General features: G+C 40.2%; 2 protein-coding genes across 6 annotated transcripts in view; both read right to left on the bottom strand.

The window, feature by feature from the left end:
* Positions 1-9056, bottom strand: part of ppp6r3 (protein phosphatase 6, regulatory subunit 3) — a 19917-nt gene extending 10861 nt beyond the window's left edge. For all 5 annotated transcript variants that reach the window (XM_084477118.1, XM_084477119.1, XM_084477120.1 and 2 more), the window contains exons 1-13: positions 8884-9056; positions 5472-5656; positions 4776-5006; positions 4371-4557; positions 3833-3970; positions 3595-3660; positions 3262-3374; positions 2619-2732; positions 1801-1927; positions 1262-1414; positions 934-1092; positions 521-585; positions 27-142 (exon numbers count right to left, since the gene is read on the bottom strand). In XM_084477118.1, the coding sequence (XP_084333244.1) occupies positions 27-142; positions 521-585; positions 934-1092; positions 1262-1414; positions 1801-1927; positions 2619-2732; positions 3262-3374; positions 3595-3660; positions 3833-3970; positions 4371-4557; positions 4776-5002 (1465 nt within the window). In that variant the 5' untranslated portion in view covers positions 5003-5006; positions 5472-5656; positions 8884-9056. The remainder of the gene's footprint in view (positions 1-26; positions 143-520; positions 586-933; positions 1093-1261; positions 1415-1800; positions 1928-2618; positions 2733-3261; positions 3375-3594; positions 3661-3832; positions 3971-4370; positions 4558-4775; positions 5007-5471; positions 5657-8883) is intronic.
* A 1944-nt stretch (positions 9057-11000) lies between these two features.
* lrp5 (low density lipoprotein receptor-related protein 5) overlaps positions 11001-15863 on the bottom strand; it is a 37273-nt gene continuing 32410 nt past the window's right edge. The window contains exon 29 of the mRNA XM_084476745.1: positions 11001-14529. Coding sequence (XP_084332871.1) covers positions 14178-14529 — 352 coding nt within the window. The 3' untranslated portion in view covers positions 11001-14177. The remainder of the gene's footprint in view (positions 14530-15863) is intronic.

Below are 15863 nucleotides of genomic sequence, written 5' to 3'. Positions count from 1 at the left end.
GAGTGGAGCGGAAAGAAGGTCCATACCAGAGATAATATGTTGAATCTGCGGTCCGTTTGGGCCCTTGTCACAGTTATGAACTATAGAGTTAGATATTCTTGTCAGGTGACCCATGTAGCCTCGCCGACGGCCACCTTCCGCTCTGCAATAGAAGAGACACATGTAAGTGAAGATAATCTATTTGTTTTCAAGTGCAAAGATTAAAGTTTCTAGCATTATGTTTTATCAATTATTAAATTCATCACAAAACGCATGCAGTTCTTAAGTGGAACCAAATATATCAACAAGCCAGCCAGTAACCGTCAGGCCAGCTGTGTTCCTCCGTTTGTGGTTTCCACATTGAATCTTTCAGATTAAAAAAATATATATCTTAATTTCACAATGATTACAACCCTTATTTAGGGTCAGAGAAGGTGATAAATACTTCAGATCACAAAATAAAGTACACACACACACACACACACAATATATATATCATTTAGAAAATCCATTCACCATAATCACACGCATACATACTCACTGTTCTTTTTCATTGGAGGTCCATGCATCCAGAATTCTCTGTATAAACTGGCATTTTTCAAACAGCTGTTAGAGAGAAAACAATGAGTCAAGAGATGTATAAAAGTTATGTGATGGAATTTCTTGTGTGGATCTCCGCACTGGTCACAACTAGGTTCATATTATCAAATTGCATTAAAACAAAATAAAACTTTGAAAAACAAATTTATACATTCCGACAGTCATCATCAACATATAATATCAGCCACTATGAAAACGGAAGGGAAAATGGGAGGAGAAATCATCGCAATTCTAAATATTATATTTACCCCTAGAGGGGCCATTTAGACTCCTTGAGGGGCAAATACTATTATGAGATTGAAATGCAGATTTGGCACGGCCAAATCTGCTAAGTCGGCTAAGTCAGAGACTTACATGTTTGATGAGGATGCTTTCCCTGGCATAGTCCTGTTCTGCATCTGTCTGGCCATTTGGGCTGAGGGTTGGGGCAGGGGGCATGGCCAAGATCATGGCTGTACAGATCTCAACCTGGATATGGAGGAAGTTGTTCCAGATGTACTTGAAATACATGTCCTGGAAAGAAAAACAAAGAGGGAAAGTATTAAAAACGTATCCATTATTACTCCAACATAACAGTTAGTGATATTTATGTTGCAGTGTCGACATATCTTGTCAACCTATCCATCTACCTATATGATCTGACATTTGGTCCAAAGTGGGTTCCACTAGCAGGGTTACTTACTAATATGACTCCCAACGTGTTGAGGTTGATGAGTTCTGTATTGATGGTGTGCGTGTTGCTCTGCAGGAGGCTGGCCACCAATCGGACCACGTTCAGCCTTGTGTTGCCAACTGGGGGGTCCAACACTCCCCACGTTGTCTTCATCATGTTTTTCTGTTGGGGTTCAAAGGAAAACGAGTACATGTAAGTTAGTACAGTGCTATTAAGGTTTTTATTCCATTAAAGTAGGGTTCTTTACTCAGCCTTCCACATCAGTTACAAGTCATTTAATATAAATAATATCCAGTGCAAAACTTACAACCAACTCAACAATGGAAAGTAACACAAAGTGTGACCTTTTTATTATTATTTGTAGATTTATTACTATTCCATTCTGGATATATGCCAAAGGGCATTCCTTGCCATGGAGTGTGAATGGCTGCTCACCAAATGTACATGACAAATCCATTGGAAGTCTAGCTGTGCAGCATATGCTTGGCTCTAAATCTATTCAGCATCCCTAGCAAAGCCACAACTGTTTGCCTGGTTTGCTTGGGTACCTTGGGAGGTTCAAGTAAAAGCTGGTGAAAGTCCTTGAGTCTGGGCCTGACGGCTTCCAAGATGCTGTGGTTGACTGAGAACAGAGGGTGTGACATTCCTGGAGGACAATCCATGTGACCCTCAAACCTGCAACATAGAAAACAAACATAATTTATCATTAGACTACAAACCTTCTACATAGAAACCCAGCCTCCTAAATCACAATGTACACCACAAATCTAGAGCTGTCAATCTTCGACTATAAATCGCATTTCTTATATATATATATTTATAGTCTAATAATATAAAAATGAATGAAGACAAAAATTTGTCCTTTTATTAATATTTACCATGTACATGCGTATGCTTTGCCAATGCCACTATTAAACGTTCTGTCCACTAGAGGGCATTCTACCAATAAACTTCTTTCCTGACAAGTAAATAATAGGCACAAAAGGATATTATAATAACGCCGCCTTGTAAGGTCCTTTAAATATAAAACATTCAAATAAGGAATCATTGAGTTGAATGGGATTGTACACATACAACGCCCTGTTTGCTACACTTAATTAAAATTATTAACAAGTAAAACCCCAGAGTAATTTAATCCATAAAATACATAGGCTATTTTGGTGAAAGGACGGACGGTCTTTTTCACTGACGTGATTTTGAATTAGTCGATTAGTTAGTCGCCTTCGATTAGTAGATTTTTTACTATTCTATTATAAGCGACTGTCCAAATTCGTTGGAACAGCCGTAATAGAAACCCAACCTCCTTTATCACATCAGACTACAAACCTAGACTATTATCATCATCATCATCATTATTCAGACTTACGCTGGTCTCCTGGTCTCAAACAGCGTGAGGAGGATCTGAATTACACTGACAATGGCAGATTCATTCTTCTCCTTGTCAAAGATGTTGGCCAACAGTTGCTCCACCGTCTCCTGCCTGATTAGAAGAAATGCAACCAAAGGTTGAAAAAAAAAAAAAAAAAAAAAAACAAGAGCTGGAAGAAATGACTAACTTGATAATAGGAGGATCACAGAAAAACAATAACACAGGGTTTAAACCCCCAATCTGCAAGTCATACATTTCTCACCATCACAGCGATTTGGTTATGCAGGTTAATTAAGCATTGCACGCAAAGTATTTGGTCAAATGAACCTAGTTATTGCTTCTGTCCTCCATGAGGGAAAACACTAAAAAAAAATTACTAGTCTGTACTATTTGTCACAAAACCTCTGCAAATGAAATGTGTGGATTCAAATATGCAGGCGGGTGCAATTACATGAATCCCAGTGCAGACTTAACAACCTGAATAATAAAAAGCTGCCTCTTGTTAAGACACTGCACATTGCTGTGGGGGCGCAGATATCGAGAATAGCAGATGGAAGGTATTATATTTCACACAAATCTGACATTTTTATAAAAATATACATGCAAAAAAGTAGTTATTATTTTATAACCAAGAGCGTACTTCTCCAGTGTGGCCAGCAGGGGGTCTGGATCAGAGCTGCCTTGAACCTGGAACATCTGATCTCTGCTCAGTCTGATGATCTCACACAGAGACTGGGAGGCGTTGGAATGTCTCTGTTAAGTCCAAGATGGGTCATATGGAATACAAACATAAAAGGTGAACATACCAATTCAGACAAAGTTCAATGCAGGATATACTAAACCATACAATGTTTAGCACCATTGCTGGTCCATTACCTGCTGCTTCCATTTTTATAATATTGCTATGTGGTCAAAAATTTGCAACAATGTCTTCTTTAATTAGTTGAATAAAAATAATAATGAAATTACTCACGTCTTCTTCCTGACTAGATTGTACCATGTCCACCAGCCTCTGGATTACCTTCTCTTCATTCAGCCACTGCAGTGGGAGACAAATAAAAGAGTAAAAATTAATGCTGGGTGGCCTGATAAATAGATAAAAAACCAAACACTGAAAGAAAATAATGACATTGCAGACTCAATCAGTCATGGCATTTGAATTATTAGCACCACATTTTGAATCAAATCATTATATTAAACAGTCGACTCACATTAAGCACGTCCTGTCTTAGCTGCTGTGGTTCGATGCAGGTCAGCATCCTGAGCAGTAGGTCCATGATGGCCGACGTCCCGATGTGTTTGATAACCAAGTCTACAAAGTCCTCCCGCTTCCGCAGAAACTCTACAATCTGAAAAACAATGCATGCACACAAACACACATTGAACAACAATAAGGTTATTCCCTCTTGTTTGTCTATGTATATGGTACTATGGTATACCAAATCCACTACATGATTTATAACTTATAAAAGTGTTATTTATAGAGAGAATTACCCCACAATATGACTACAAATTTGATTACATTTTATTTTGCTTGTAACTTTTGCTTGTAATAATCGCAGTAATACACTGGAGGGTGTGCTTCGCCGTCATTATTGCGCAGAGTTCTGTAAGCATCACTGAAGTGCACATCCTTTAGTGTAATATTGCTTAAATCAGTCTCATGAACAAGGGTCATGTGGTGGCCAAGTAAACATGCACACAATCACACCGATAGCCACAAGCTAGGGCCACTAACTGAGTTTGTACCTGTTCTGGCTTTCGCCCAATGAGAATGGAGAGGACTTTGGAGAAGAAGCTGGCCAGGAGGGGATTCAGGGGTGGCTCATTTTGGAGAAAGCCGTACAGTTTCATCAGTAGGTTGTCGTCTTCCCCCAGACGGTCATTGATCTGACCCACGTCTGATGTCAGCAGCTCACACGATATGTTGGGGTACCTGGAGAATGAACTCAAAAGTTTCAATGCTTGACCTATTTTGATGCACACTCCAAAATAAAAAAAGTAGGTACAAGTCAGCAAAACATGACTCATGCTTACATATTGGCCTGAAATGAATAGCAAATTGGTTTTTCAATCAAACTAAATACTAGTAAAATTAAATCAAGACACACAAACAACAAAAATAAGGAATACAATGCCTGAATGCAGCCTTACTTGTATTTGACCTTTTCCTCTACATCAGCATTTGGTTCCTGTGTGATGAAGGTGACAAGGTCGTCCATGCACTGAGGCCTCAGCAGAAAGTCCACCAGCTTGTGGTTCTGAGCCTTGCACTCCTGGAGGACATCTTCCTCGTCCATCACTTCAGTCAACGTCACATCTTCCTTCTCCAACAGTGTGTCGATGTGTGACGTGGTGTGGAGGTCAAACTTCCAAAACATGACTCTAAATGCAAGAAGTCGCCACAGCAGACATTTCCAAGTTACAACACACCATAAATTTCAAGGCGGACTTGAGTACAATCATAATAGGCATCCCTATCACGAGGTGGTGGGATTGCATTATCTCTTTAATAAATTACCTTTATTATGAAACATCATTTAAATGTTATCATAAACCAAATAGTGGTCACAGGTGACGGCTCTGAAGAGATCATTAAAAGCGAACCAGACATGCTTTGGAAATGTTATAAATGTTTTTCATTGCCAAATCCTTGTTTGTGAAATTATACCTTATTTTTATATGAAAGCATTTGGTACCCATATCAGAGCTCTGTGTGTATGGTTTATTGGGTATAAACTGTGGTTATTGGATTTCAACCTTTAGATGGCAGCAGAAATAAGATCAGAAATAAAATCAGAGATGGATGGTTTTTGTGTTCCTGGTAACAATGAGCTTTTCCATGCCCACCTGCTTGTGTGTGGAGTCCAGAGACTGGAACTGGGGTTAAAATGAGAAGGTGTGTTCTACTCTTTGGGAGTTGTGGCCCATTACAGGCTGGCTTGCTGGGCAGAAGGTGGCGACAGACAGACACAGCAGCACACATACAGCAGCAGTGGCACCCAGCAGCTCCTCAAAACATCAACAGCAAACACCTGAGAGAACAGTACACATACAGAAAGAGTATAAAGAAAACAAAATTCTACAACATGACAGCTTGAACAAAAGTTTGGCTTCAGCAATGCAGTCTTAATAGTCATCAGTAAAATTGTTTTTTTTGGGGAAAAATATATATATATATTTTTATAATGGTTTAGTCTGATTACCTTAATACTGGCCAGATACTAAATGTATTGCTGATCAATTACAAGCCTTGTGCTATAACACTTTTCCGACTTTCATCTACCCGAGAAAGGTAAGCATACTGAAAATAGGAAATTATTAAAATCACAAAAGTATATGAAAGTCTTTCCATGAGTGTCAATTTTGTTGACACATAATTAATTAACTATCAGTACAACTCATCTTGTACATTTTTTAGCACATCCTTCTAAAGCTAGACATGCTAACAGGTTAGGGGTGGAAAAGTTAGCCTGGTTCCGCCCGCCTCTGTACTTCCGCTCAATTATCATTTCACTTCGGTACTAGGTCTGGGAGTGCTGTATGTTCGAACAATTTCTTTTCCCTCAAATTTGTCCTTCCAATCAGCGAACAGGAGGTGCGGCCTGAGAACAGTGACGTACAGGTCGTGCGCGAGTTTCAGTTGTAGTCAAACGAATACCAGGAAGCAGCAGGAAGACCATGGAGAAAGCTATTCGGTCTGTTGTGGAAACTCTGCCGAATATAGATAAATTAAAGCCAGATTTTTTTTTGTTGGTGGTCGAGATGTTGTGGCACTTCTTCCCACGGGATTCGGGAAAAGTTAAATTTTCCAGCTGGCTCCGTTAGTGGTGAAGGAGTTTGCTAAGCATGAAATACGTCATGACCAAACGTTAGCGATTGGTTAAGGCAGATCCGGAGTGGCACTGGGCAGAGCCAATAGGTTTTAAACTTCAACAGCACCCGCCTTCAAGTGAGAAATGGTTTGTCTCTATAGCAGTTCTAGACCATCGGTATGAATGAAATGAGTACGAAGGTCTAGTTAGGACTAGGCTAGGAAAAGGTGAGAAGAACACGCAAATGGCGGGATACCACCCGGGGCAGTCCGGTGGCATGCCCACCCTAGGAAGATTATTTTTGCCGCGGTGGAAACGCAAAAACAACAACTCTGCCTGATTCGGACAACAGCAAGCAAACTATAATTGCCCTGATTGACATACTAGGCTGCCCCCTCCTCAAAAAAAAAAAAAAATCTCCTCAGATCTACACAAATCCCATAGATTACCTATTTTGGAATCCAAAACAGATTCATTTCACCCGTTTGCATGCATGTTAAGACCCTTGCATCGTGTCATCTGGAGATACTGCCAAAACTTAACACGTAATCCTAATATGCTATCTGCATGGATTATCACGTTACATACATATGATACGTACATGTTACGTACATTGATTTAGATCTGAATGGACGCAGACAAACAAACATCAGAAGTAAATCACAATTACGGCCTGCAATAGCCTTGTCCAATCTAAAACATTTGGATATAATGCCTTGCTGCTTTAATTGGGTCTCTACATAAAAGCAAATTAGTAAAATAGAATAAAATCGAAAGCCTTTATTGTCATTGTGCAGAATACAACTAAATCAGGAGCGCTATTCCTGAACAGTGCATTAAAAGACAGGGAAATAGAAGACATAAGGAAACACCACAAAGGGAGGACTGTTACGAAATGTAAAAAGGTATTCAAGTAAAAACTAGTAGATAGTGCTATAATATCCCTTGTAGCCTATGGAAAATGGCACAAGTACATGGAATACTGGGTGTTCGGTTACCAATCTACATTCCGTACCATCCCATTTTAATGTCACGTTGACTCACAGCCATTACCTTAGACTCCATCTGTCAAGGTTAACCTGTGTAGTTTGCACAGCATAAGCTTTACATCCAGAAGGTATCATATACTACTGACTTTAGCAATAGTAATAATTTAGCTTGAAATCATATTATTTTATTCCTTTACTATTACAAACGTGATGAAATGTATTCCCATATTTGTCTTGATTGATTGCATCCCTATAGTCTAAATGCTCTTGACTCTGGCTGTGGATAAAAGTAAAATCAGTCAGCCAGAGATGTTCAGACCAAAGATACTCCCCTTTCTCCCCAATCTATTGTTAAACATGGTTTCTATTGAGTCTTTAACCCACGCCTATCAATCAAGTTTAAGAATGATTCTCCACACCTTTTCAAAACAATGGCAGAGAACCGCACTCGGAAAGGTATATTGAGCTCATGTCCATCTAGGTCTCGGTCTAAGCCCAAATATTGAGTGGTAAATCAGAAGTTCCTATTAACACTGCCGACCAATTGAACTTCTAATTTCTTAGCCGGATGACATATTTGGATTGTCTGCCAACACCAACAGATTAAATAGTTAGGTTAACACCAGTCACTGGGCCTGAAGGTAGTTAACTTCATTAAAGCATAACCTCCGGCTATGCTTGTTGGTCTGCTTGTTTTGTTCCAATAACATGGTAATATCGTCAATCTACCGTCAGATCCTTATATTCTACCATCATACATTTCAATCTGTAATCTTAATACGTCTAACGTTATTACTCCTGATGTGAGGACATCGTTGCGTCCCAGATGGTGTGAAGACACGTTCCACCTGCGGCACTAGTGCGTCCAATGTTTACACTCTTATAGGAAAGCCATTCTACATTAGAGCTATTCTAAGCTGATTGCCATATTGAAGACCCGGTACTCCTGAAACATCATTCACTAAGGTTGGCCACAGATCTAACATAACTTCAGTCTCCAATTAGCATTGGGAACGTGGGTCAGAGTCATAATACAACGAACACGGTTAATTACTGTTAAGCACAATAACGTTTGAGTTGCAGGAATCACGTGAAGCTGGCTGCGATATAATGCTAGCGATGGTGTTTGCGTTGACAGCTAGCTCCTGCTAGCTAACACAACTAACATATAGTACAGGGAACGGGTCGAGGAAATAAACGGTGGACCACAGAAACAAAGCCTTTTCATTAATCTGACTACAACGTGTCCTATGGGGTTCGGCATATTCGCCTGAAGATCTAACCTGCTATAATATTCACAGTGTATGTTGTCAAAGTAACCTTTATACTGCAAAAAGCAAGATGGCCAAGTATGCTCCTTGCTAGACAGTTAGCCGTAGCCGGCTATGGAAGACTGTTAGCTAGTCGTCAGTTCTTGTCTTTTCAACGAGAAGTGCATTAACTGGCCAGTGTACCTACCGATAAACAACAGCATACGACACGTATCCGGCATGTAGCTTATTCAACCCTTAGCCCGACGCCCCACCACTAAAGAAACATTGACACAACGCGCGACTACGTTTATAAAAATATATTGTTTAAAACTGATTCTGACGGGCGCGAAAACGTAGATTATCTGAGGGTACTTTTCAAGATGGCGGTGTCGTCAACTTCAGCGACCCCTTCCCCCAACTACAACTTACCTATCAGCCGAAGACAGTAGCGCCCTTCGTATTGGTCGAGAACCTGCCACTCAGAGAATACAGTGCCATTGTATTGGCTAAACAGTGTGCCAGTTCACTATAGGATAACTGAATTCATGTTTTACAAATCATAGCGTTTAGTTAATTTGAACATAAAACGTTCAGGATATTGGCAGAATATGAAAAGTGTAACGATATTGCGTTTATGTATTAATGTCAAAATATTTTATTTTGTTTAGAATTTACAATAGCCAAAACCATCGACTCCACCCATACATTTTCACGGACCTCTGAATGAAAACGCATCACATGTTAACCAGTCCTTTAGAGACAGACCCTGATGCGACAATCAACATTTGAACATTAGACCTTAAATGCATGTCTTTTCAAATCATATGCATTAAGTCTTATTTATAATGTTACTAAATGTGAAATTATTCAAATTATTAAATCAAAGCGGTATTTAATTTTGATTTTGATTGGGATTGCGGTTATATAACAGCGACGTCTACAAAAAAATCTGTGCTATATGGAATGTTTTACTTCCATAAATTACTAAAAGTGAAAAAAGGGATCATGAATATTCACATATGGGCATCAATATTGACATATGGCCTTCAAATAAATGCAATCATAGAGTAGGAGGGTTGGGATACTTGACAGTGTGTGTGTGTGTGTGTGTGTGTGTGTGTGTGTGTGTGTGTGTGTGTGTGTGTGTGTGCGGTGTGTGTGTGTGTGTGTGTGTGTGTGTGTGTGCGTGTGCGTGTGCGTGTGCGTGTGTGTGTGTGTGTGTGTGTGTGTGTGTGTGTGTGTGTCGGCGTGCATGTGAGGGGGTGTGCATAGGTAGCACCAAATTCTGGGCCCTATATACAAGAAGTCCTGATATAGCCATTTTGTAATGCAATGACGTCTGCGGCTAACTAGCCTATATGCCATAGTAGGTTATTATTTATCATGTATCCTAATAACGGCTTAGTATTCATTTTATATTAGGTTGCTTTAAATCAGTAGCCTGCTGTTACAATATTAGCCTACCGTACACTTTATTTATCCTTTACCTTAATAACCAAGGCCTCATCATTTGAAAGTGTAGGTGATTGTCTGCTCTTGCTTTGGGTTGTCTCTGTTCGTTTTAGCAACGATAACGGAGTTAAGAATGGGGTTGTTGATCTTGTGTGTTTAAACGTTTGTGCTCACCTTTCTCAGAAAATAAGTTATAGTCAGAACCTGACTTCCTCAATTTTGTCTTCCTTCCCTGTCTTTCTTCACCTTTCTCTTCTGAGAGCCAGACTTCAATTTATTTAACTGTGGCTGTGACATATTGCCGCATGATATTTAGTTATGTTATTAAACTATTTGAGCAACAATCAAAAAATACAAAAAAATTGGAAATTTTCCCCTCTGCCTTGGCCCCCCCCCCACCCCACCCCACCCAAGCCAAGCCTGTCCCACCGCAGTACGTCGGCCCTGGGTGTGCATGTTTGTGGGTGTGTTTGTGGGAGAACTACAACCATCCATCTATGGCCACAACATAATAGCCTGTTATTTAATGAAATTATTAGGAATATTATTATTATCAATAATATCATTTACAAAAAATAAAACAAATGATGTCCACAAGTGAATAACTTTTACAAATAACACGACCTAACCCATACCACTTAAATCATAGGTTTGGACAGGTGTATTGATATACACAGTTCCCTGTCTAGATTTGCATAGGATCTAATGATATGCCGTTAGCCTATGGAACTAGGGAACCATAACAGAACTTTGTGTGGGTATGCCCAGTGGCCATTCTACTCAAACAGTAAACATTCAGACTCTTAAACAGTCTGACTGTTCTGTAAACTAACCATCCAGCCAATAAAACAAGTCAACAACACATTCTTTAAAATATAACCTTTATTATACAAAAATGCTTATGATAAAAAAATCTCAACAATGACAAGATTTGTTCGAGGAACATAGTTTTACTGGCACAGTGGTTTGAGCAAAATGCTTATATATCTAAAAGAGTTGGGCTGCCATGATTGCTATTATAATTAAATGTTACCTACAGCAACAAGTAAATCCCAGCCAATTAGCAGCAACAACCTGGTTACTGAAAACCCCAAAGCTCCCTTCACTTCACACCCCAAAAGCAAGACAACTTCTTGAAACACACTATAGGGTTTAGGTTGGGAGAAGGAGTCACAGAAAAAACTGACCAAAGGTGCAGGATAAATGTGATATATAAAGATCTCTTGGAAAAGATCTCTTCTAATGGTTTCGGTAGCTCCTGTTTAATCTTTAATCTGTGTTGTGTCAAGGTTTAGAGTGTGTGTGGATACAATGACCCATACTCAAAAGAACAGAATCATCATTTGGAAATAGTTGTCCCTTTCCAAGATATGTCAATTATGCCAAAAATGCAAACCAAGAACCAGCTAACATGATGACATATACAATTACAAAACACATTTAAAGACATTTAGAATAGAAATAAATGTACAATAGAAATATTATCTACAATAGATTTATTTTACTGCAAATGTTAAATGTATTTTCCGTCTCTGATCATATATTGTATGTGGTAATTGCGGGAAACTTCCTGTTAATAGTAATAATAATAGTAGTAACCTTTTTGGACTTTGATACCAGAACACTATTAAATACTATTGATCTCAATGTTGCTTTTACATATTATACTGATAATGCTTATACAATTATAATGAAGACCACATGACAACATATTTCTGCACCTTCTACAATAGGATGCACCTTTTTGTTTGAAAACTTGCTATAAGAACAAAAACTTTATCCAATAAACTAAATACAGTTCACCGAAGTTGGCTCTTTCTAAGTCAGAAATCACCAACTGTTGTTTTGCCCACTACTAGTGAATGTGAGCTGGAATTAGCACATTGTAACACAGATTAGTGTTATCCTACAATGATGTGTTGCAATAGTATATAACAATCGTAAAAATAAAAAAGGTTTCCCTGTTCATCCATCTTGAGTTTTTAAGTGCCATGATTGTTTTAATATTTAATCTTGTCTTATAACAGTTGCAGGGATGACATGCTTTGCATTTGATAAGTGCAGGATAAACATTCTGAGCAAGTCTTCAAAGTGGTTGGAATCTGGTTGGATACATGCTGGCAACCTTGGATCAGCTGGTGTCTGCTAACATTGCTTATTTAGCTGGAGACATCCTCCACCATGACTTATTCAGCTGGTGACATCATCCAACATGGCTTCATAGACTGGAGACATCATGCAACAATCGCCTAATCAGCTGGTGACATCATAGAACTTTGCTTTACCAGCTGGTGTCCTGTCTCTGACATCACTCAGCTCACACCTATTGAAGCCCACGACATACAATGGACGTTGTGTGGTGAGGTAACTAAAAGGCTGAATGCTTTAGAATGACGTCATCCGAAGCCCTCTCCATTTTGAGAGCGACCCAATTTAAGCATCTTTAACTTGAAATTGAATATTTAAATAAAAACATACATATATGTCACAACGTACACACAAATATAATTTTGTATTGTCAAAAATTACTATGTGATTACTTAGTTGTCTTTTTATGAACCATAAAATAGATTTAAGATCTATTGTCAGAATGAAAGTTTAAATTTGGACATTTCTGTATTGTATAAATGAATAATACATAATATATAGTATGTACACACTAGCAGCCAACATACTTGTTAAACAGAACAATGTCACCTGTGGCGATGGGAACAGGTTCTAATTCACAATACAAATCGCTAACTACCTAATTACAGTTATGTACAAACATTACATTTCATTTGGTATTGTTTTGTCATGAAGTAGGGTTAATTACCAAATAATTTTATATATACATATCTGGTGAAACATACATTAACGCAATCGCAATGTCTTTTGTTGAAATTGGCACGAAGAGACGTCACTTTTCAAAGTCACATCTCTGGCTCTAATCTGAGCCCATCACAAACAAAGTAGGGTGATGAAGATTACAAACATGTTTGTGCGCTGCTGTCACAGTGGTTTGATTTTAGTACTTTCATGGTTCCTCTTTCTTTTCTTCTACACTTTCAACACATGCCAACCAAGCTGATTGAATGTTGTTATTTTTTCAAATTTCTCATCAATTGAAATTCAAGGGACGTATAAATGTAAAATGTGACTATATTGAAGTCTAAGTACACCGAAGATTTCACACATTTAGCTTGTGACGCTCTCACCCATCAAACGATCCTCCATTGGCCATGCCGGCCCACTGCACTGATCCAGGACGATGACCCTGCTGTCCCCTACAACACTCACCGTCCGGACCTCATTCAACCACTTCCATCTTTCACTTATCTATCCCAATATCTACTGAGATAACTTCAATATGTGTTGATATGGAAATATTGTACATAGTTCTCTGCACCAGATCACCGCCCAAGCTGGGAGGATGAAAGAAAGGCAGGCGGAGAAGCTACAGAGATGAATTGAGGCGGAGAAGCTGGACGATGAGAGAGAGTGGGTGGAGAAGGTGGGAAGATGAGAGGAAGGGAGGTGGAGAAGGTGGACGATGAGAGCGAGTGGGTGGAGAAGCTGGGGGATGGAATGCTAGGAAGAGGTCCCCAGGTCAACCCAAATGTCAAGCAGCGTTCAGCAGAGTGGTGCTGCTGATGACCTCTGATTACCCGTCCTCTTGGAGATAAGGATGCCAGGATTTTTAACACAGTATAAATAATCCACCTGTTCTTCTACCGACTGCCACTAGGTGAGCGGGCGTTCAGTTTCTCTCCGACTGGAATGCCCGATTGGCCGACGTACGCCACTGTATGCATCAGCGAGGCAATTGAGTCACTGCCTAATTCCAGCAGTAGACAATCAAACTATATCATCGCGAGTAAGCCAGGCGATCTTTCCCCCGATAGGACCCGATTCAATGTTTTATTTTCTGTTCTTTTCTATAACACAATATTCTCCTGGTTCTCTTTTGGTTGTGTTCACTGTCCCAGCACCAGAAGTCCCGTTCCAACAGTTTCACCCATTGGCTTGGCTTGTTGCTTGCCACCTCGACGTGGGCCGTAGCGCGGGTCAGGAGGAGTCGGTGCAGGGGGACGGCGGCGGCGGACAGAGGTGGAAGTAGGAGCGCTCGGTGGACGGCGAGGGCGGGCAGCTCTCCTCGGCCGACAGGTACTGGGAGAGCGGCGTGGGCGGCGGTGGGTATGGGTCCGAGTCCGAGTTCAGGTCCATGTAGTACTTGCTGTGCTTGGAGTGGTGGCCGCCGTGGCCCACTGACACCTTCCAGCGGCTGGGCCCCCCCGAGGCGCTGCCGGGGCCCATGCTGCTGCCCGGGAGCCGCCGGGGGCCGTAGTCGCTGTCACACACGTCCGTGCTGCAGGGGGTGGTGGGAGGGGCCGCGCCCCGCACTGCGTGGTGGTAGGGCCTGGGGATAGGGCAGAGGGAACAAGATGTCAGAGCCCTGTTTGGGGAGAGCGTCGTGCCCTCTGCCAGCGCTGCCCTCAACATGCTCAAACTACCTGACGTCTCATGTGCAGATGTGTGTTTTTTCTGTGTTCTCCATGTAATTCATGTTATATGTGATATACAACATTTCCTTTCTGGAGGACAGTACAAATCTAATCCAATCTTATCTTATCAAGGGGAAGACCTGGTGTTGGGTTTTATTTGCTAATAAACTAGAGGAGGCAATCAGTCAGGTGGTGCACGATCTCCAATCACGTTCTCCTTATGTGATTTTAAGAAATGCACCTTGGATAAATCACTGAACTTTTTAAGTAATTTCATGTGTTTTGTGTTCCATGGAATATCTTTTCTAGTTGTATTATTTTCCAAATCCTGTTGTCTTCTGCAATTGAATTGCCCCCCATTGAACTATTTGCTACTACTATTACTACTATTACAGCACCAAGTAAAACAATATCTGCTCAGGTGCCGTGGTTTGGTGGTGTCTCTGTGCTCTGTGTTAAAGTGTCTGCATGTCTGCAAAGCTGCATGACTCAATATCTTAAAATCGGACACTTGGTGGTACATCAAACACTATGAACACCGTGGGGTTTTATTTATTTAGTACATTTTTCTTGTATCTCTTCTACTATCATAAACTTGCTGCTGTGACACCCACATTTCCCATCTGGGATCATCCAGTAAAGGTCTTATCTTATCTCATCTATGTCAGCAGTTAGCTACAACACTTGAACTTTGAGCCTGTTTTTGTCTGACAATAGGGTAGGTCGTGATCGTCATCATATAGGGTTAACCATTCACCTCATGCAGCCGTAGCTATCTGATTGCCAGGGTTACCTATTGAAGCCTAGCTACCTTCAGTGCTCTACATTTTATGATATCTGATTATTACTTTATTAACAGGACTGCTACATCTGTCCATGACTTTCAGCTTTTGATTGTAGGAAGCTCATATGGGGAGCATTGATTTATTAACATATGGAGTGCTGTGGTTGCAGCAGTCCTCCTATACTAATGCTGTCTATTTGCACTGAGCCTTGTTTTTCAAAAAGGGACCGGGAGAGCTGGCGGTACGGGTTTCAAAACAAAAACAACAGAGTTGTCCCCATGGCAACAGACACATTGTTACAGGGTGTTGAGGAAATCTGTTGAGGCCGGCTTTCAAAAGCAGCTTGTAAAAAACATTTGAAAATGCTGTCATAATCAAGTTGTACAGATTTAAAGATTATAATATCTATTTGTTGTCAACATTTATGAGTTTGCTGCCCTCTAAAGGGTCAATAAATATTTTGT

This window comes from Micromesistius poutassou (genome assembly GCF_964030765.1).
Source record: "Micromesistius poutassou genome assembly, chromosome: 13".
Classification (NCBI taxonomy): Eukaryota; Metazoa; Chordata; class Actinopteri; order Gadiformes; family Gadidae; genus Micromesistius; species Micromesistius poutassou.
Note: the sequence above shows the minus strand (reverse complement) of the source record. Positions and strands in the feature narration are given on the sequence as shown.